The 16,725-nt window shown below is 42.5% G+C and overlaps 1 protein-coding gene and 1 long non-coding RNA gene across 2 annotated transcripts in view; both read right to left on the reverse strand.

Moving 5' to 3' along the window:
• Positions 1-3,772: 3,772 nt before the first annotated feature.
• Positions 3,773-8,733, reverse strand: LOC118494599. Its single transcript, XR_004896700.1, has 3 exons — positions 7,711-8,733; positions 6,597-6,602; positions 3,773-3,782 (listed from the first exon to the last, which is right to left on the reverse strand). It is a non-coding gene; the product is annotated as an uncharacterized LOC118494599 (long non-coding RNA).
• An 865-nt stretch (positions 8,734-9,598) lies between these two features.
• Positions 9,599-16,725, reverse strand: part of abhd17b (abhydrolase domain containing 17B, depalmitoylase) — a 32,636-nt gene continuing 25,509 nt past the window's right edge. The window contains exons 3-4 of the mRNA XM_031305129.2: positions 11,723-11,902; positions 9,599-10,628 (exon numbers count right to left, since the gene is read on the reverse strand). Coding sequence (XP_031160989.1) covers positions 10,409-10,628; positions 11,723-11,902 — 400 coding nt within the window. The 3' untranslated portion in view covers positions 9,599-10,408. The remainder of the gene's footprint in view (positions 10,629-11,722; positions 11,903-16,725) is intronic.

Raw genomic sequence — 16,725 nt, forward strand, 5'->3', positions numbered from 1 at the left:
TAAGAGAGAAATAGGCCGTGCAGTTTCTGAATCTGTCTTCATTTCAGATCAACAAAGGTCAGTTTAAAAGATCTTCGTCAGATTTTGAGAGGCTCATCCGCTCCCCATTTCCAGGTGAGTCCCGACTGTCCTGTCTCCGACTGAACACGTCAGGTCGGCCCAAATGAAGGCCGACGGCTCCTCGGACGGCCGACGGCACGGGACACACGGAACAGACTCGAGTCACCGACCTCGCCAGACGGTCCGACGTCCGATTACCGGGCTGGTGTGTCTTCTCTCTGAAGAAACTCTCTCTAAAACATAATGTAACAGTAGGCAACGTTTCGGTACTAGACCTTCATCTGGCAAAATGAATGAAGGGAGATTCTTTGCAACTTCTCAAAGTTAACATGAATCAAAATAATAAGCTAACGGTCTTGTCTTGATTATGACAACTTGACATTAATCAAAGTGACATTACCAGAAGTTGTCTTGGTCATGACAACTGTAGATTAAATTAGTTTGGAGTGTCCTTATTAAGACAACTTGACATTTAACAGGTTACATTATGTCAAGTTGTCATGACAAAGACAACTTCTGGTAATGTCACTTTGATTAATGTCAAGTTGTCTTAATCAAGACAACCTAAACAATGTCAACTTGTCATTTAAAAAACCGAATGACCCTTAATGACAGAAGTCATAAACGTTTATGACTTGTTTATAACGTTTATGACACGTTCAGGACAGTGTCATGTCACAGTTATGTCGATACCTTCAAGTAAAATGTTACCAAAAAACACACAGTAGAAAGAAGGAAGGAAGGAAGGAAGGAAGAAAGGAATGAAAGAAGGAAGACAAACTTCAAAAAAAGAAGACAGTAGAAAGGAAGGAAGGAATGAAAGAAGGAAGGAAAGAATGAATGAAGGAATGAAGGAATGAAGGAAGGAAGGAAAGAATGAATGAATGAATGAAGGAATGAAGGAAGGAAGGAAGGAAGGAAAGAATGAATGAATGAAGGAAGGAAGGAAGGAAGGAAGGAAGGAAGACAGTAGGAAGGAAGGAAGGAAGGAAGGAATGAATGAATGAATGAAGACAGTAGGAATGAAGGAAGGAAGGAAGGAAGGAAGGAAGGAAAGAAAGAAGGAATGAATGAATGAAGGAAGGAATGAATGAAGGAATGAATGAATGAAGGAATGAATGAAGGAAGGAAGGAATGAATGAAGGAAGGAATGAATGAAGGAATGAAGGAATGAATGAAGGAATGAAGGAATGAATGAAGGAAGGAATGAATGAATGAAGGAATGAATGAATGAATGAATGAAGGAAGGAATGAAGGAATGAATGAATGAATGAATGAATTAATTAATTAATTAATTAATGAATGAAGGAAGGAAGGAATGAATGAAGCAATGAAGGAATGAATGAATGAAGGAAGGAATTAATGAATGAAGGAATGAAGGAATGAATGAAGGAATGAATGAATGAAGGAAGGAAGGAAGGAATGAATGAAGGAATGAATGAATGAATGAAGGAATGAAGGAATGAATGAATGAATGAATGAATGAAGGAAGGAAGGAAGGAATGAATGAATGAAGGAATGAATGAATGAATGAAGGAATGAATGAAGGAAGGAATGAATGAAGGAATGAATGAATGAATGAATGAAGGAATGAAGGAAGGAATGAAGGAATGAATGAATGAATGAATGAATGAATGAATGAATGAAGGAATGAATGAAGGAAGGAAGGAAGGAATGAATGAATGAAGGAATGAATGAATGAATGAAGGAATGAATGAAGGAAGGAATGAAGGAATGAATGAATGAAGGAATGAATTAATGAATGAATGAAGGAAGGAATGAATGAAGGAATGAATGAAGGAATGAAGGAATGAATGAATGAAGGAATGAAGGAAGGAATGAATGAATGAATGAAGGAATGAAGGAAGGAATGAATGAAGGAATGAATGAATGAATGAAGGAATGAATGAATGAAGGAATGAAGGAATGAAGGAATGAATGAAGGAATGACTGAAGGAATGAATGACTGAAGGAATGAAGGAATGAATTAAGGAATGAATGAATGAATGACTGAAGGAATGAATTAAGGAATGAATGAATGAATGAATGAATGAAGGAAGGAAGGAATGAATGAAGGAATGAATGAATGAATGAATGAAGGAACAGGTCGAAAATAGTGATAAAAAGCGACAACAATTTTTTAAAAATTGACAAACTTCAAAAACAGCGACAAAAACGTAGAAAAGTTACATCCCGTACCCCTGCAGTCCTCCAGAGTACCCCTAGGGGGACACGTACCCCCTTTGGTCCTCCAGAGTACCCCTAGGGGGACACGTACCCCCTGCGGTCCTCCAGAGTACCCCTAGGGGGACACGTACCCCCTTTGGTCCTCCAGAGTCCCCCTAGGGGGACACGTACCCCCTTTGGTCCTCCAGAGTACCCCTAGGGGGACACGTACGCCCTGCGGTCCTCCAGAGTACCCCTAGGGGGACACGTACCCCCTTTGGTCCTCCAGAGTCCCCCTAGGGGTACACGTACCCCCTGCGGTCCTCCAGAGTACCCCTAGGGGGACACGTACCCTCATTTGAGAAACACTGCTCTAATGGATAAATGGTTGAAACATTCAGCTTTGCTCCAAGCAACGTTAGTTAGCCTAGAAATCTAGACCACTCTAGTGGCAGCAAATGTAATTTTGCTGCCAGGGTCGTCTAGCAACTCTCCGTTGGCTTAAGCCTGGTTCCCACGGCAGGATAATTAGGCCGATTTTAGCCCCGATTCACCCCTTCTGACAATCTTAAGGAAGCTCCGATTATGGTAAAATAATCTGATCAGATGTTCCTGCCGTGTGTGGTGTGTTAAGACTGCTCTCGTCTGCTCGGAAGGACGTCGGGACCTCTCCCATCTCAAATCGGGGATATCCAACATGTTGGATTGTTTTGGCCCGATTTCTCCTCGTGTGTGGTGTCCCCCCGGGGACAAACGAGCACGCTGCCTGTGGACTGTGGCGTGTAGCCAATCAGAAAGCGAGGTGACGAGGCAGCGAGGAAAGCACCGGGAAACAACAGCAAAACAGCCGGCAGCCAACACGGCGCACCAGAAAGTCCGGTGGACGTCGGAGATAAGTAGAGCAAGTTCTTTGACCGTCGCCTTTTCTTTTGAACGTTTTTTTTCGGTTAAAAACAAACTACAAATTATCGCCACTGCATCCTCTTCGTCCGCCATAATTGTTTACTCTGAAGTCACGTTTGATCTCGAGGGATTTTGCGAGATTTCCCGTCTGACCTGGGAATGCTCGGGAGTCAAATCGGTTCGTGTGTGATGTGTTGATGTTGCCGTGTGCTGCGCACCACACGCTGTACGACCAAAACTGGTAGACCGTGATTTTTTATCGCCGTGTGTTGCGTCTCTCAGGATTGGAAAATCGTCCGACAATTTTAAAATCGTCCCGTGTGAACCAGGCTTTACGAGCTGGAAAAACCCAACTTCCGCGTGAATTCCCCGCTACCTGAAAAAAAAGAAGATGGCTGCTGCTGCTGCTGGTGAACAGCGGTCTTTGGAATCGGCTTTGGCCGCGACTCTGGAAGACTTGGAGTTCAGCTTTTCTTTGAGAAAAGAACAAAGAACGGCTCTGAAGTCATTCTTAAAAAAGGAAGATGTGTTTCGGAGTTTTGCCGACCGGACACGGCAAAAGTTTAATCTATCAACTAGCGCTGCTCTGGTTGGTTGTAGAGCTATCCTATTGCGTGCAGAGAGAATTTGAAAGACAACCGTTTATCCCGCCCCTCGGATTGAGCCCGGCCAATGGTGAGTTCCCAGACCCAACATCTGGATGTGGGTCTGGCTGGTCAGGCTAGTCGTTAGTAGAATTACTGACCAAACCAACCTAAATATTGACAGCTCAGTTGTATGAAAAAGTAACAATATCCCCTTTTATAAAATGAAGTGTTATACATGTGGAACATCCATTGGGAATGGATGACTGGTACGTAGTTCATCTGACAGAGCTGTGGGGGAGCCTCAGACAGATGTACTCGTGTAATATATACGTTTTATAGGCTGCAATTTCATAATTGAGAGCTTAATGCAGTCTCGTGTTTGTGAATGTGCTGCATGGTTTCCGCCACCAGGTGGTGCCGTTCAGTAACTCTACCGGGGAAGGGCGGTGCTAGCTCTGATTGCACGCTGCAGCGAGGAGCTTCTCCCGGCGTTTGAGGCAGACCGGACGACAAACCTTTTATCTTAAGGCGCTGACACACCAACCCGATTATTGGCCGTTGGAAAGTCTGGCGAGGTCGGTGACTCGAGTCTGTTCGGTGTGTTGCGTGCCGTCGTCATCGTCCTTCATTTGGGCCGATTTGACTTGTTGAACTGGCCAACGGGCAGTCGGACTCAATGACCAATTACCGGAAATGACGAGCGGGATGAGCGCCTCTCAAAATCTGACGAAAATCTTTTAAACTGACCTTTGTCGATCTGAAATGAAGACAGATTCAGCAACTGCACGGCCTATTTCTCTCTTAAAATGTTTTCAGAAACACGTTTTGGTGAACTATTTTAGTCCAATATGAGATCGTATTCCGAATGAGCCGCCATTAAGGTCCGTTTTGAAATCCGGGAGAAGCCAGACCCACGTGACGCGTTCGTCCAATCAGCTGCCGGTTTTCCTTTTGTGGGCGACAATACAGATTAGCGCCGCCTGCTGTTATGGAGACGTATTACGTCTCGCGCACGCACAGAACGTACACTCAAATCGGCGTTGCTTCGGTGTGTTCCGAGGCACTTTTTGGACCAACTCGGGGAGACTGATCAGTCCGACTGCCTTTTCTGCCGACGGTCGGCCGTCGGGTTGGTGCGTCAGAGCCTTTAAATGTTCCAAATGATGACTTCTAAACTATTAAACACTAACAATATCACAAATACTGCCTCGCCACACCATATACGACATATATCAGGTGCACTTTACGCTGTTTGCTTACATTTTTAACCTGAAACAGGCCTGAAATCGCCAGACTCCATTTAAAAAAACAGTGATTTTTATCATCGTAAAACACACTTCATTCAAAGTAGACAGAAACTAAATTAAACTATCAAAAGCCGTCTTGGTTCGTCTTTCCACTGTTCCAACAATCACCACTCTGGTTTGGCTGAAATAAACCCTTAATTCACCCATTTACATGTGGAAATATGCTGGCTCTATACACGCTAAAATCACTGATTATTTACATGGAGTCTGGTGGGTTTGGCGATGGTGATTTTGGAGCAGTTTCTTGTTAAACTAAAGGGATCTTACTCTTCTTTAACAGAAAGCTCTCTCTCTGTAGGGATTAACAAACGTTTTCACCCAAAATCAACAGTTCAGTCACATGGATTGCGTCTCAAATACAATTTATTTTCTCTATCCATGTTAGAATTACTTTATTAATAATGTTATTACATACAAGTTCCTTCTGTCTTGAAATATGCTAAACAAAATTAACCTAATCAAATCAGAGATGACGTTAGTTGTCATAGCAACATTTAGCGAAGTAAGAATAACAGTTGAGGTGATGACAAAAGATTGCGTCAAAACAAAATTAAAAACAAAAAAAGTACAAATATTATTTACAAAGTGAAAATGAAAAAGAAAGCATAACTTTGTTTTTAAGACAAATTAATTGTCAAAGGGAAAAGAAAATAATATTTTTTATACTAACAGACCCTAACCTGACACACAACAGTTACCAATCTTAGTAGAGCTGCAAAGATTAATCGATTAGCTGTCAAGTATTAAATAAATCGCCAATATTTAGATCATCGATTAACCGGTTTGAGTCATTTTATATGAAAAAAAAAAAAAGAGTAAAAGTTCAGATGTCAGCTTGTTAAATGTGAATAAGTTCTAGTTTCTTCTCTCATCTGTGACAGTAAACTGAATATCTTTGAGTTGTGGACACAACGAGATATTTGGGGACGTCTTCGGCTTTTTGGGAAACACTGATCCACATTTTATACCCCTAAACTATAAATAATTACTCAAAACAAACCGATTAATCAACAATGAAAATAATGGTTATGTTAACTCTCTCTCTCTCTTTTCTCTTCCTCTCAACCTGCAAGTAATCAGACCTGAAGGTTTTCAGTAGCACCCGTTGGCTTATTGGTTAGCTGTCACAGTATTTTACCCCTTTTTATGAAAACAGGCTCAAGTGTAATATTTAAAAAAAATAACAACACGATTCGTTGAGATTTCTTTTCTTATGTAAATCTGAGTTTGTTAAAACCGTCCAAAACATCAAAGGAACTCGCCAGTCTCGGCATGCGGTAATAGTGCTGTAATGGCGTCATCATAAGAGTCTATAACAGGGGTGTCAAACATACGGCCCCTGGGCCAGAACCGGGCCGCAAAAAAGGTCCAATCAGGACAACTGGATGGACTTTGCAAAAGTGGGGAAATTTGCTGAGAAAGTCGGTTCTTTTTCCGTAAATTTATGACTTTAATCTTCCTGTTGTCCTCGGGTCAAATTTGACCCATTTTCAAAAAGTTTCTATATCAGAAAATTTGGGTTTCTTTCAACCAAATTTTCAAAAAAAACAAAGTAACGTGGATGGTTCGCTACAACGCTCTTCACAAGTAAAATAAATGATCAGTTCACTTCTTTCATTGAATTTGGGTGTTTTACTCAGTTTAATAGCATTTGGAGAAAAAATTATTATAAAGAACGTTAAAAAAAAACTGAAAAATGTCGGAAAAAGATTCAATAAACGTGGGAAGAAAAAAAAAAACGTCAAAAGGCGCAGGAAAAAAAAAAAAATCAACAAAGACATCGGGAGAAGTGACAAAAAGAAATTGAGTTTTTTTTCTCTGAATATTATTATATTAGGACGCACATTTCGGTTCCTCATTTCGGTTCCACTTAATGCGTCGACTGAAATATTTCCGGACGTAAAAATATCACTCTCTCTGTAGTCTACCGTTCTACTGCTAACGTTTGGTAGATTTAGTAGAAATGTACAGGCACAAATAGACAAAAGTGAAGTAAAATTGTCTATTTGTGCCTGTACATTTCTCCTAAATCTACCAAACGTTAGCGTTAGATAATGTTGCATTTGCGTATTTAAACAAACATTTCAGCCAACTTGTAATACTAAAAGAATGGCTGTAATGTCAGTAATCAACTGGGGAAGTTTCGTGTTGATATTTTTAAGTTAAAATGTTTTTTTTTTTCCGACAAAATCGTTTAGTCGCCTTTTTTGGAAGATTTTCTTTAACATTTTCATAGCCTTTTTTCAGTTTTTGTCACTTTGTCTGACATTTGTCGCCTTTTGACCTACTAGCTGCTTTTTTGAGTTTTTTTTCCCGAAAGGCTTTTGATCACTTCTTTCAACGTTTGTCTCTTTTTTCGAGTTTTTGTTGCTTTTGTCAATACATGCAGACATGGGTCCCAAAACCAGTTTCCACTACGGAACCGGTAGGAATCGGACCGGATTAGAACGCAAATTTCGGTTCCTCATTTCGTTTCCACTTAATGTGTCGACTGAAATATTTTCCCTCGGTCGCTCCAAAACGGACATCAAAATATCACACTTTCTCTGTAGTCTACTGTTAGCTAGCTACCGTAAATGTAGGCTACTTTTAAAATGCCATATCTTCCTATCTGGGCTCACCAAAACGGACGTAAAAGCATATTATATTAACCGTTCACTGCACGTGATCGCTAGTAAACACATTACACTTGCTATGCTAGTCTGTCGTTAGCTAGCTAGCTTTTAGTGCATTTAAAATGCCTACAGCAAAGCGGTCGAAAGGATTCCGACATCGCAAAATACAACAAATGTTTCAAAACGATTACGTGCAAAGGGGGAAGCACGTCATTTTTCAAGAACCGGTTTAGGAATCGTAAAAAATCCAAATCGATACCCAACCCTAATTAGGGGACTGTGGCCCAGGAACTGAATGAGTCTGACACCCCTGGTTCAGTGCTTTAATGGAGTCATCAGCTGGCTTTGTTTTGTCTCACTCGGCATCAAAAAAAAGGGCAAATTAACAGCCGAATGAATCCAGAAACACCACGCAGACAAAAGATAAAAAGTTAAGACAAATCAAAAACATTTTGTCCATGATGCTGAGCTACTTCCGCCGATATAAACCATTGTCCATTCATTATTTTAAGCTCAAATGTACGGAAATACTTAAAAACGTTACACAACTTCCTGAACTGAAAAGGAATCGACACCAGCTGTGTTAACACCGTTCAGTCCAGATTGGCATTAGTGGTATAATTCTCGATCAAAGCACACAGACCGTTAGCTGCTGTCGCAGGAGCTAACGTAGTCGTCGTATAAAAAGACACGTCTAGAAAGATCTGATTCAGGTACATCAGAGAAACCTGTAAATAATAACTACAGTAATTATTTAACTTGATATCTTCAGACCCAAAGACAGATAAAACACTGTCAACGCTGGGTTTTATAATAGTTACTATATCAAGGCAAATACTTCTTACAGTATTTCATTGTTCTGAAAAACATCGACTACAGCGTAGTGACACCGATCTCACAGCAGTGGTTCCCAAAACGTTGCTGCACAGCCTCTTTCCTAGATGAACATTTAGATTTTATTATTAAAGCCCCTCTCCCCGATTGTGAGGTACGCCACAATCAGCTGTTTTTACGTGAAGGACAGGAGAGAGAAAGAGAGAGCACAAGAGACAAAGAGAGACAGAAAGATAAAGCGAGAACGAGGGAAAACGAGAGAACGAGATGGAACGAGAGAGGGAACGAGAGAGAGCGAGAGAGAGAACAAGAGGGGGAACGAGAGGGAATATGAGGGGGAATTTGAGGGGGAACGAGAGAGAACGAGAGAGGGAATTTGAGGGGGAATGAAAGAGGGAACAAGCAAGAGAACGAGAGAGAAAACGAGAGAGAGCGAGAGAACAAGAGCGGGAACGAGAGAGAAAACGAGAGAAAGAACGAGAGAGAACGAGAGGGAATTTGAGGGGGAATTTGAGGGGGAATGAGAGAGAGAATGAGAGAGAACGAGAGAGGGAATTTGAGGGGGAATGAGAGAGGGAACGAGCGAGAGAACGAGAGAGAAAACGAGAGAGGGAACGAGAGAGAGTAAGTTTCTTCTCAGCGCCGGGTGAGTCAGCGAGACGACTGTTGGCGGTTCAGGCTGCTCAGATCTACCGGTGGTCGCCACGTGTTCCTCTTTGTTTTGGAGGCTGTGGCGTTCGGTGCGGCTTCACCGTCTGCTTTACGTTCACCCAGCAGTCCTTTCACAAAACGTATCCACACTTTGCTAGCAGCGCAGCAGAACCATCCGTTTATTAACATTTAGCGGCGCCGAGCCCCCGTTCTAGCTCTGCTCCCTCAGTTTGGGAACCACTGTCTCACAGCAACAATACTTCAGAGTTTACATGAAGTAAGAACTGTGGGAATGTTTACCAAAAGACAGAGAGCGAGGAAGTAACCTACGCTTTTCACCTGGCTACACGAGCTGCAGACTGAGCCGCATCTCGTAGATTATCAACTTGTACCATTTTTAAGACTAAACGGAGAATTAGAGACTGAATACAGCCGACAGAGCTTTGGAGATGTTTCTAGATGCATTTTGTACAAAGTGTGTCCAGCTCTCTGCTATACGTATATGTATATATAAACTAAACATTTGGCAACACTGGCACAGCTAGATAATGTCAGTTTGTCTCGTCTTCAGTGGCAGCTGATACGTGCAAATATCATGTATAATATAAAAACAAATATAAAGAGTAATCCAAAAAAAAAAAAAAAAAAAAAAAAAATCATGGTGACTGCAGAGTGTAGGACCGAACTTGAACTCAGACAGAGTTCAGCTGGATTTAAAGAGAGTCTGTTCCACTTCTGGTCCAGTCCAGTTTGCAGCAAGGCGGTTTCTCCGAACCTGAAAAAGCCTCAAGAAACCCTCCACGAAGAACAGTGGACCGCGTCCTTCTCAAAAAGGCAGCAAACATGTGAAACGCACACTCGCGCGCACGCACACACACACACACACACACACACACACACACACACACACACACACACACACACACACACACACACACACACACACACACACGGCACGTACACACGGTATGTCGTCTGTGCACACGTCTACGTCCTCTTTCATGATGTGCAATTTAACGTAATAAAAAGAAAAACTCTAAAAAGCAAAACAAAATGATGGGTAAGTTCACAGCTGCAGCGTGTGGATCGGACGGTACTGACTCTGAGACTGGAGCTCCAGGGGGAGAGAGAAGACTACCACCGAAACTTCAGCACTACACAGACAAACACCACTTCTACCTGCATCACAAAAAAAAGGAAACGTTTCACCCCTTCATCTTCCAAACTCTCCTTAAAACCTGTCTCCTCTTCCCCCCCCCCCCCCCCTCCTCCTCCCCCAGCTCTTCTACAGGTTGACGAGCTCGTGTGCGACGAACTGTTTGAGTCTCTCCAGGTACTGTCCGTAGAGCTCCACGTCGTTGTGTCCCGCGCCCTCCACCCAGAGCGGCTCCACGGGGCGCTGGCAGCGCTCATACAGCGCCAGGCCGTGGGAGAAGTCGATGACCTCGTCCTCTGTGCCGTGGATCACCAGCACTGGCGACGTTACCTTGGAAATCTTGTCAATGCTTTGGAGCAAGATGATAAGAAACAGAGTTAGCTAGGGATGTAAAAATATAAAATTACAGACATGAAGAGAGTCAGAAAATGTTCAACTGTTTGCCAACTGACCACCAGAGGGAGCTATTGGGAATATTTTTAAGTGCTGTGACTCATTAAGAACACTTCCTGTATTGATTTGAAAACATCTTAATTTATAAGTTCATGTTTGCAAGCGTGGGTGTGTGCACCTGATGTAAATGCATTCACACTGTTATTATATATATATTTTTTTTTAAAGGGAATTTCTGTATTTTTCAACCTGAACAGGTTGAGATTATTATAATGTAATATGTGACATATATAATGATATAATGTTGTAAGTGTCTGACAACATTATGGAAAGGATCCCTACAGAGATAGACCTTTTAGTTAAAGAGTAAAATCCTTTTAGTTTAACGTGAAACAGCCCCGAAATCACCATCACTAAACTCCACCAGACTCCATGTAAATAATCAGTACTTTTAGCGTGTATAGAGCCAGCATATCTCCACATACAAAACACACAAATGGATGAATTAAGGGTTAATTTCAACCAAACCAGAGTGGTGATTGTTGGATCAGTGGAAGGATGAACCAAGACGGCTTTTGATGGTTTTATTTTGTTTCTGTTGACTTTGAATGAAGTGTGTTTTAGGATGATAAAAGTCCTGATTATTTACATGGAGTCTGGTGGAGTTTGATGATTGTGATTTCGGGGCTGTTTCACGTTAAACTAAAAGGATTTTACTCTTTAACTAAAAGGTCTATCTCTGTAGGGATCCTTTCCATAATGTTGTCAGACAATAATAATGTGAGCCTGTCAGGGGCAGAAACAGAACCTTTAGTGGACGCAATTGAAGGTGTGCAGTTGCCCATTAACGTTACATTGCAGTTTGTTTCGCTGCTTAACACTGGACCAATTTCAAAGATTGTTGTTCCCTTCAGTCACTTGGACACAAACACATGGGAAAACAGACTCCAAGTGGAAATAAACCCTCCCCAGAAGTTACCCTTTAAATGCACGTGTGCGTTTGTTATTTGAGTATCGGTGCAGTTTGTGTGTCCCAAACAGGGAACTCACTTTGGGAAGGCGTCGAAGCAGTAGGTCTTCTTGGTTTCGGGGAAGGCCACCCTCATGCCAGAGGTGAGCGGGGAGTGGAGGATGACCGCGGCGCTCTCGTAGCGCGACGCCAGGTCCACAGACGGCACGGTGCCGATGCTCTGGCCGTACACGATCACGTTCTCTGGCCGGATGCCGTACCTGCGAGAAAGGACACAGAATCAGGCTTTCGGCTGCCCCCCTGCTCTCAGTCGATTACTCAACTAATCAGCCGTTTACTCATTTTTTTAATGCTTTTTTCATGCTGAATGAATTATTTCCAAGAAACATAAGAGCCCATCTCTGGTAAAGACAAGACCTAAAGTGGTGCGTTTACATGATTCTTTGTGGAGAAACTCAGTTTTACAGATCTGTCGATTACATCGACCAACTGATAAGTCGGCAAAAAAACATGTGAATGTAGCCAGACATATTTGGGTGAATCTCAATTATACTGCCTTATAAAAACAACAAGCAAGAAGAACAGAACCAGTTAGAGCTGACATTAGGAATACTGTCAATCTGTCGTAATCTTGTTTTGTCCACAACTCAAAGACATTCAGTTTACTGTCCCAGAGGAGACAAGAAACTAGAACAATATTCACATTTAGGGAGCTGACATCAGAGAATCTTTTTCATAAAAAGCAACTCAAACCGATTAATTGATTATCCAAATAGTCAATGTGACATCATGACTTCGCGTAAACATACACACCACTTTCCTAAAGCCAAGTGGCGTGTTATCTGTATGCATTTTGAGCTATCTGCGTGTACGTCTACGCTGTATACAGCGGACGGCAGTCTGCAACGTCACAGCGTAAACATACACGGCACTTTCTAAAGCCACGTGGCGTGTTATCGCGAGGCTACGGTTGGGTTTAGGAAACATCACACGTGGCTAAGGTTTAGGAAAAGAACAAACGTGGAAAGGAAACGTCACACGCGGGACACGATCGGGTGAAAGTCCTGTGTTTGACCCATCCTCCCCCCCAACCACGCGGATATTCGGCCTTTCATAGTACTCGCTACAGCGTAAATTGACACGCAATCGCAAGGTAATGTAAGTCAATGGAGGCCAAACGCCGTTGATAAACACGCTAAAAAGAGAGTATGCGTCTTGATAACACGCCAATAATGGCATACGAATTGGCGTGTCATACATACGCCACTTCATGAGATTGTTCTGAAATAGTTGCAGATTAATTTAATAGTTTATACAAATAAATTGATTAATCTTTGCAGCTCTAGAAACAGTCATAGTGCAGGGGCTTTTTGAAGCAGCTGCAAAGAGAGGACGGGCGCCGTAGTCTCGTGATTCAGAGGGAAGGAGGGGGAATAAGAGCCAAACAAGCAGAAAGGAAGCAGAAGAGACACAGATACTGGAGTCAGAATGAGGGAGAAACTGGGAGAGGGAGGGGGAATGGAAGAGAAGACATTCCACAGCTGATTACGGAGAACGTGACCCACTCTCGCAAGCAAGCAGTCAGCTGACAACCTCAAACAGTCAGAGAACACTGCATCACTGTGCGCGCACACACACACACAACAGTGCGTTTCACTATCTTTGTGGGGACCCGTCATTGACATAATGCACTTACTAGCCCCTTACCCTAACCTAATTCTAACCCTAAAACCAAGTCTTAACCCTCAAACAGCCCTTTAAAGTTGTGGGGTCCAACATTTTGGCCCCCACAAGAACACTGCATTTCCGGTTTTTGACACACACACACACACACACACACACACCTTACAAAGATTACATAACAGCTACAAGTGTATGCACTATTCAGGATTTACCCTATTATACTTTATCGACAGAAATTGATAGGACAAACAGCAAACAGCCACCACAACTAGTCTATAGACAAAGCATCAGGCTGTCGTTGAGATTTCACATGAACAACGGTTAAAGTTACTCAGGCTACCATACCATGAATCCCTAGGCCTAAGCGATGCACCCCAAGCTCCCATCCTTAACAAACAGCCATGTATATCGGCTCTTCCAGTCTCTCCACTGCTGGCTGTTCCAATTTAACGGGAGAGAGGAGCAAGAGGGGTTAGGATGGTGACCGGCCTCTGACGAGCTGTTACCACCACCACCTTCAGCCAGAGAGGACATTATTTCTTCTCCCGGCGGGAGGTGTGCTAACAGGGCTTGCAGCAGGTGAATCGGTCGTGCTATTAACGTCATCGCTACACAATTTCTTAGTAAAACCAAAACCAATTAAACTGCCTTGTTTTCTTTTTGCCATGGCTATACGATGCTAACTGCAGAACGGATTTCAAGGACTTTGCGCGCCGATTAATGGCCTCCAACGTTTATATTTTTTCTACGAATCTTTGAGTTAACATGTACTTAACATGAGTTGAATTTGTGCCGCCACGCCTTGATGCTCATGACAAGAATAGCATGTATAGTTACCTTTAGTGAATTAGGTTTAAATCACCATCAATTATATTTTTGCACTTTTACACGTAACAATCCACGATGATCACATTACACAAAACTGAAATTGCACGTCAAAATGACACATTGTCAATATGTTTAGAGACCCCACCCCCCCAAAAATTCACAAATCCCGTTTCCGGGGGAGCCCATGTCTTATTAAGAGGAGACGAGCTCCTCCTAGCTCTCCCGTAGTTCGCACCCTGGTCGTGGACAAAACATGAAAACCAAAGCGCGACACTGCTGTGATGGATTATTAAAATTAGAAACTCCACAACACAAGTCTTACGCAACCTTTGCAAAGGAACGAGCTGCAGTTATGAAGCCCGGCTGCTTCTCAAGTCAGACGGAGCACGGAAATGTCCAAACACAGACACACAGCAGGAATATATGTACGTCTACCGTTGGTGTGTCAGCTGACCTTCACGGAGTATAAATAGTGGTGAAAATACCGGCACGCCATGGGAAAGGGTTACTGTAGACTGTTGGCCGCTGAGGCGTTAACGCCAACTGTAACTCTCAAGGTTGGCGGACGATAACAAACAATTCATGGACTGAAAGCTTATCTCATTTATACAACATAATGTGGCCGTTTAAGGGAGGTGAGGCATAGTGGGGAGGAGGCTACAAACTTTAAAAACTGTATCAAAAGTGACATTGCCCTTTCTGAAAGATCTGCCACACACAGCTTTGTTTTTACCAACGCCATAATGCTTTTATAACCGGCCACATTCAGCGCAACGTTAATATTTCTTCAAAATAAAAAAAGCTTTAAAAAAGTTCCACTGTGTAGTGTTTTAAGTATTTTATCAGCTAAAATCAACGTCTTCATTCATAAATATGTCCTCATTGGTGTAAAATGGCCTCTGCCAATGATCTGACTTATCCTCGCAAGCGAAGAATTTCTTATCTGTATTTACATCGGACGGGCAAGTCCAAGGAGGCTTCCTTGTCGTTCCGCCATTTTGAAAAAATGTAATCGCTGAGAGGGTCATAGAGTACTAGCCGACCTGTCTAGCTAATCCACAACCACAAGTGCTTGTCACCGCCCCGGCAAATTTGAAAGCCTGCACTGCATTTTAGTTCATAACGGAGGATCATACTTGTGCCGAGCCACAGGAGAAGGAATCCTCGTCACCGAAAATTGGAAGACATGTCATAGCTTCTTGGTACATAACGGGTACCGTAGTTGCAACACGCATTTGAAAAAGGGAGGCGCTAGAGAGCACTATTCGTTTGAATGCAAAATACAATTTCACCGCTAGATGGGAGAAATTCCTACACCGTGTACCTGTACTTGAATAGAGACAACCCACTCGGATGCGCACCAAAAGCGGACCAAACAAGCGTACCAAGACCTCTCTGAGACTCTGGAGAGGTTAGTTTGTGGCGTGAGTGTGATCCGACCTCGAACCGCCCCAACTGTGTATTCTGCAGTCTGAGCTAATCGTCTCCTGTGTGCTTTGCCATCTGCAATGCAGCAAAGCAGCAAATTGTAGCAGCTTTCATAGGTGTCGATTTCGGTGGGGACGCGTACCTACCAGATTTCGTCATGAGTCATTTTGTACCCACCACTTTTTTTGAAAACCTCCTTTTGACCTTTTGACAGTTTTCAGTGGTTATGAGGAGCAATACGAGAGAGAAATGTGGTGATGACTGATCGTTGTTTAGGTACATTAAACCACGTTAAGCTTTTTCCTTACATAGGCTCTAATGAAGCAGAAACGCTTAATGTCAGATAACGTCCATAATAATTGGACTTTGGGTTTGATTTTTTGACAGTTTTCAGTGGTTATGAGGAGCAATATGAGAGAGAAATTTGGTAATTATTGATCATTGTTCACGTACATTAAACCACGTTTTTATTCATTAGTAAGCTACAGGACAGCGTCTTTCAAAACATGACCTGTGCGAAAGAGAAAAAAAAAAATTAGGGCTGTCAGTATTAACCCGTTAGTCGCAATGCGCATGACGCTAGTTAACACTATACTCAACAGCAGCTAACGTTAGCCTACCGCTAGCTAGTTAACACTATACTCAACAGCAGCTAACTTTAGCCTACCGCTAGCTAGTTAACACTATACTCAACAGCAGCTAACGTTAGCCTACCGCTAGCTAGTTAACACTATACTCAACAGCAGCTAACGTTAGCCTACCGCTAGCTAGTTAACACTATACTCAACAGCAGCTAACGTTAGCCTACCGCTAGCTAGTAGCTGGATTAAACATGGTTAAAATGCTGACAGCTAACGTTAAACGGTGTAAAGTCTGTCTGTATTTCACTGTAGAGGATTCAACACCGGGATGTAACAATCTGCAGCTGCTGTTGTCGAAAAAACACAGACGGTGCGTTCAATGAAACTGGTAATTTACAGCCTCGTGGTGCATTCAAAGTTGTTGTTCTATTCAAATGTGTGACTAGATTAAATATATAATAAACAAATACAAATCTTAAAATCAAGTTCACAAAGTCACTTTCTTTGCATTCATTTGATTCCCAATCAAGATCCACTGGTAAGAATGGCTTTCCATTGTTAAT

The sequence above is a fragment of the Sander lucioperca genome, chromosome 2 (genome assembly GCF_008315115.2).
Source record: "Sander lucioperca isolate FBNREF2018 chromosome 2, SLUC_FBN_1.2, whole genome shotgun sequence".
NCBI lineage: Eukaryota > Metazoa > Chordata > Actinopteri > Perciformes > Percidae > Sander > Sander lucioperca.